General features: G+C 42.8%; 1 protein-coding gene across 1 annotated transcript; it reads left to right on the forward strand.

The window, feature by feature from the left end:
* The first annotated feature begins 1,634 nt into the window (after positions 1-1,634).
* On the forward strand, positions 1,635-4,797 carry mrps26 (mitochondrial ribosomal protein S26). Its single transcript, XM_046364665.1, has 4 exons — positions 1,635-2,005; positions 3,088-3,234; positions 3,527-3,650; positions 3,801-4,797. Exons 1-4 carry the CDS (start codon positions 1,788-1,790, stop codon positions 3,930-3,932), a joined length of 621 nt encoding a protein of 206 aa, XP_046220621.1. The 5' UTR covers positions 1,635-1,787; the 3' UTR covers positions 3,933-4,797.
* Positions 4,798-5,360: the final 563 nt, after the last annotated feature.

Genomic DNA, 5,360 nt, shown 5'->3' on the forward strand with positions numbered 1-5,360 from the left:
GTTAACAATACCACTGAAAATATTTTTAAAAATAAGGTCCAAGCGTCTTCGACAGTGGGGGATCAAGCTGATTCTATACCATTTTACAGAGTCCAGGTCATGAAGGAAGGTTTGCTCATTAAAGTGTTTTAGCAAGCGTCTATGACAAATCAGGACAGGTCGTTTCACTGAGCAGCCATTACAAACACAGGCTGTAAAACAGTGATCACTAAGGTCATTACAGAAAACACCAGACTGATACCTATCAGGATTATTGTGAAGATAACATCGAGGAGAGAATCCTTTTCTGGTTATTTGGAGTCATACCTTGTGGGATTGGTAATAATCTGAGAAGTCCCATTGCTTTAGGACTTGGTCAGGTGGTTTAAGCATGTCCCAGTTTAGGTCACCTAGCAGGACAAATTCAGACTTAGTGTAAGGAGCCAGTAGAGAGCTTAGGGCAGGTAGGGTACAGGCCGGTGCTGATGGAGGACGATAGCACCCAGCAACAGTCACCCAGCAACAGTCACCTAGCAACAGTCAACAAAGAGTTGTTTGAAAGTTGAATGCTTTTAAAACCAGCAAATCAAATTGTTTGGGGACAGACTTGGACGAGACAACCCAGCACTGAAGGTGATGCTTGGTAACGATTGTCACTCTCCCACCTTTGGAAGATCTGTCTTGCAGAAAAAGGTTATAACCAGAAAGGTTAACATCAGTATTCAAAACACTCTTCCTGAACCACGTCTCAGTAATGACCAACACATCAGGATTGGAGCTGTGAACCCACACTTTCAATTGATCCATTTTAGGTAATACGTTTCTAGTGTTAATGTGCATTAAAATCCAGGTGTTTACAAGAGCAGAAATCAGTGAAGCAGATATCAGAGTACAAGTCAGAATTGGGGCTAGCAACAGTAGATGGGCCAGGGTGTACATGCACATTTCCAGATATCATCGACAGTAATAAAATCAAGACACTGGCAGAGGACATGGAGAGCTCTGCAGTGCTGATTTATGACATCTGAATGTGCATTAGATGGCTAAACCTAACCTTAAATTAAGACCAAAAAGGTCATTTGTGTTTTCATAAATGTTTATGATATAGACCATTTTGACGTTGTGGCTGTGCTATTTAGTTGAAACACTTCGACCAAAGATGTGTGTAACTACGCCGAGATCAACCACACCCTGTCGTTTCTAATGGGAGCAAATTAATCATAGTGGGCAGAGACAAGCATGAAATAGCGAGAGCCTATTGGTGCGTTCACGCAAGTATTTGCATATTTCCGTTAGGGAACTCCGAGTCTGTGAAGTGTCCTTGCACTCCTTATAAACAACGTATTTCTGTTTTACATTTGTAACTAGTAAAGTCTACAAAATTGTGTCTACTCTGTTCGTAACAGATTCTAGTTTTAGAAACAGAAAACTGTATTGAAATTAAATGTTTTATCAATAAGAAAATGTGAAAAATATCGGCCAAAATCTATCTTCTCCCACTTCAAGCCACTGGACTTCCTCTCACTACCACCTTATATGGTAGTGAGTGGAAACGCCAACGAGATGCTTCACATTTATACATCCGGTGAAATATCTGTCTCATTGTTCTATCTGTATTTCAACCTAGACATTGACCCGGAAGTTATTTTGGTAACCTTGGGAATTCTTCCGGGATTTATTTTATCAACATGGCTGCTTCGTAAAGCAACTTGTATGTTTCCGTTAACTACTGTCACGCATTTTATTGATAGTTGTAGGTAAATATTTGCACTTAAACTATTAGAGTAAGCAGTAGATTGTCAGTCAGTATGTTTCAGGTTATTACCAGAAGTACCCCGGTAATCCGTCTTCTCGCCCCCCGTGGAGCCGTGCTTGTGGAGGCTGTCCGGGGTAGGAAGACCCGCACCGACCCAAAGGCCAAATCCAAAGAGGGGCGCATCAAAACGCCACCTCCCGTCGACCCGGTGGAGATGGTGGTCCTCAGGGAGAGATTCACAGAATATGACCTGCTCATGAGGGCGCTGAGGTAAGACTAAACCAACGCACGTTTATGTTTCAGACGTGGTGTGTTTCAGGACAGAATCTTAAGATTTACATCTAAGGTTACTGATAGTTAGTTCTGCATAAAAGTGAAATTGCCTGACTGGTCAGTTTTAGTACTGATAATAGACAAGTAACGTTAGCTACCTTGCTTTCAGTTATCCCATTCATAGTTATAAAATATGGCGTATTTTTGTAGGCACTAACTCCACCATGGTTAGTAAACTAGACCAACGAAAAAATCACAACAAGGGAGAAGTTGCCATATTTATACAATAAACACTTTTTCCATAACGTTATTGAGCCAATGAATATCATAGTAACTTGTAATGACGTTAGAATCTAAATGTGGGTTTCCTCAAAATGATTATTATTGCAAGACATGACAACATCATAAAGGAATTTAATTTGCCCTCATTAAACTCGCCAGATAATTTTCCATCAATGGATGTCCGTTTAACTCGTCGACTGATCTGATTAACTTCTCCGCAATAAGGCACGAGGGGGTGTGGTATATGGCCAATATAACACGGCTAAGGGCTGTGCATGATGCAACACAGGAGTACCTGGATACTGCCGTTAGCTGTGGTATATTGGCCATATACCACAATCCCCGGGGTGCATTATTGCTATTATAAACTGGTTACCAACATAATTAGGACAGTAAAGTACTTAAGTTAAAATATCACTTCAGTAGTTTATTGGGGCATCTGTACTTTACTATTTGGCGGACTCACTAAACTCAAATGCTTTGTTTGTCAATTCTGTTCTGAGTGTTGGGAGTGTGGCCCTGGCTATCCGTAATTACATTTAAAAAATACAAGGAAATTGTTACGTCTGGTTTCCTTAATATAAGGAAGTCAAAATGATTTATACTTTAACTTTTGATACTTAAGTATATTTAAAACCAAATACTTTAAGACTTTTACTCAAGCAGTATTTGACTGGGTGACTTTCACCTTTACCGAAAAAGGGTTTTGGAGAGTTTTCAGTATGGAGAACACAGAAAGACGGTTATAATGTTGTGGTCCATGAATGAGGTTGTGATTAGTGTGATGTGGTTGTCAGGCTGGAGTTCAAGGAGGAGATGCTGAGGAAGAGGTATGAAGAGGAGGTGGGCTCCCTGGCGGAGGAGAGGGCGAAGCAGGAGGCGGAGGAGCACCGCTCCCTCATGACCTGGAACCAGGAGGAGAATCTCCGCATGCTCAAGATCAGGTCAGGAAGGAACAGGACATCGGTTCTGATTTGTCCCAAATGGCACCCTATTCCCTACGTAGTGCAGAGCACTTTTCACTGCCCCTTTCATGTCCACCTCCATCAAATAATCCATAAAGCTTAATGGGAAATGATGTCTGTCTTGTATTCACATTCTCTCTCTCTCTCTCTCTCTCTCTGTCTCTGTCTCTGTCTCTGTCTCTTGTCTCTCTCTCTGTCTCTCTCTGTCTCTGTCCTCGCTCTGTCCCTCTTGTCCTCTCCCTCTGTCCTCTCTCTTGTTCTCTGCCTTTAGGGAACTGAGAGTTCAGAAAGAGGTGGAAGCTGCTGAGGTCAAGAAGACAGAGGCAGCCATTCTGCGAGAGCAGGCCATGGAAAGCTTTGTTAAAGAGAAGGGAGAGGAGATAATGCGGATTCAGGTATGTAGAGTTTTGGTCAACCTTTTGAAAGCCAAAGTTAAGTTTATTGACCTTGTTGTAAACAGATGCCATGTTGGCGGAAGTTGTTTCCCTCTGAAACTAGAATGTTGTCAATGCATCAACTCTCTACATTACATGGCTTTGTTCCAGGAGGAGGCCAAGAGCTTCATCAACCTGGAGAACCTGGACCAGCGTATTGAGGAAGCCCTGGACAACCCTAAGAACTATAACTTTGCCATCGACAAAGATGGCCGCGTGGTGAAGAGGACTGTGCTGCAGTGAGAGAGACTGAGGATGACTGGACGTGTAGAGTGAAGTTGCCCCCTAGACTCTGATCTGGATTCAGTTTATCCCCCCCCACTATGGTTCAGGTTAGGATTGTGGGAATGGAAGCTGATTCTGGATCTGTACCTAAGGGAAACTTCACCTCGGAGCCTTTGCCAGAGGCCTCAGAGGAGACTGGCAAGATAGTGAGCTCGTTTGACATTGTATGCGGGTCACGACTGACTGATCTACAAATCACCTTGCATCATAAATAACTATTCATTATTATTTGTAGATCAGTCAGTCCGTCACAATGCTATGGAACACAGGCAGTGTGGCCATTTCTCATTTGGGGAAAAAGCCCGTCCTCCACCCTCTCTCCTCTGTGACCCCGGAAACCGTTGAGATATTGAGATGTCGATTTGTTAGTAGGCAAACAGAAGAGGCCTCCTCCCCTCCTCGATAACCACTTTTTATTGATTATAGGCATGTGTATCCTACCGGAGTCCTTCACTGAACAGTTGTGATATCCGCCCACTTGGAAACAGCTGTTGTTTTGTCAGTGGAGAAAAGCATGAACATGTTTAAAAACAATATGCTCATTTATCTAGAAAATGTCTTGCTCAACCATGATGTGGTTAGCTGGGGTGTAGTCATTTGTCCAAGCCCTAGCAAATTGTGGCGTTTATGTTAGTAATGGGGGGGGGGGGGGGGGGTGGAATCGATAGTTAGTTATCGCAATGTTATTTTTGACGATATTACACAGTGTACAAAACATTAGGAACACCTACTCTTTCATTGACAGACTGACCAGGTGAATCCAGATGAAAGCTATGATCCCTAATTGAGGTCACTTGTTAAATCCACTTCAATCAGTGTAGATGAAGGGGAGGAGACAGGTTAAAGTAAACATTTTAAGCCTTGAGACATGGATTAGAGTCAACATGGGCCAGCATCCCTGTGGAATGCTTTCGACACCTTGTAGAGTCCATGCCCCAACGAATTGAGGCTGCTCTGAGGGCAACTCAATACTAGGAAGGTGTTCTTAATGTTTTGTACACTCGCTGTATAGCGTTACTGTAAAAGGAGACCGCCTGCACCTGCCTCAGAACTCCGGTACTGTTCATCCTGTAGCTTTCTCTCCATCTTTATTTCCAATTTATTAAAAACCGTGTTTTCTAATGTTCTCTCTTGCCTCCGCAGCAAACATACAGTGACCAATATGTTTGGCAAGGTCCCTCACTATGGTGATAATATCGTATCGTGAGGCCCCTGACACTTCACAAACCTAGTTTCTATTAGACAAATTCAGGTAGGTCCCGGACCTGTTTCGTTCGCTTCCATTTTGATTCTGTTTGGTTCCTAGTGACCTGTTAAATACTTTGTCATGCGTTTTAATATCTGTCATGCGTCTGCGATGTATTCGGACAGGAACTCAACCCTTAA

The sequence above is a fragment of the Oncorhynchus gorbuscha genome, linkage group LG10, assembly GCF_021184085.1.
Source record: "Oncorhynchus gorbuscha isolate QuinsamMale2020 ecotype Even-year linkage group LG10, OgorEven_v1.0, whole genome shotgun sequence".
In the NCBI taxonomy this organism is placed as follows: Eukaryota; Metazoa; Chordata; class Actinopteri; order Salmoniformes; family Salmonidae; genus Oncorhynchus; species Oncorhynchus gorbuscha.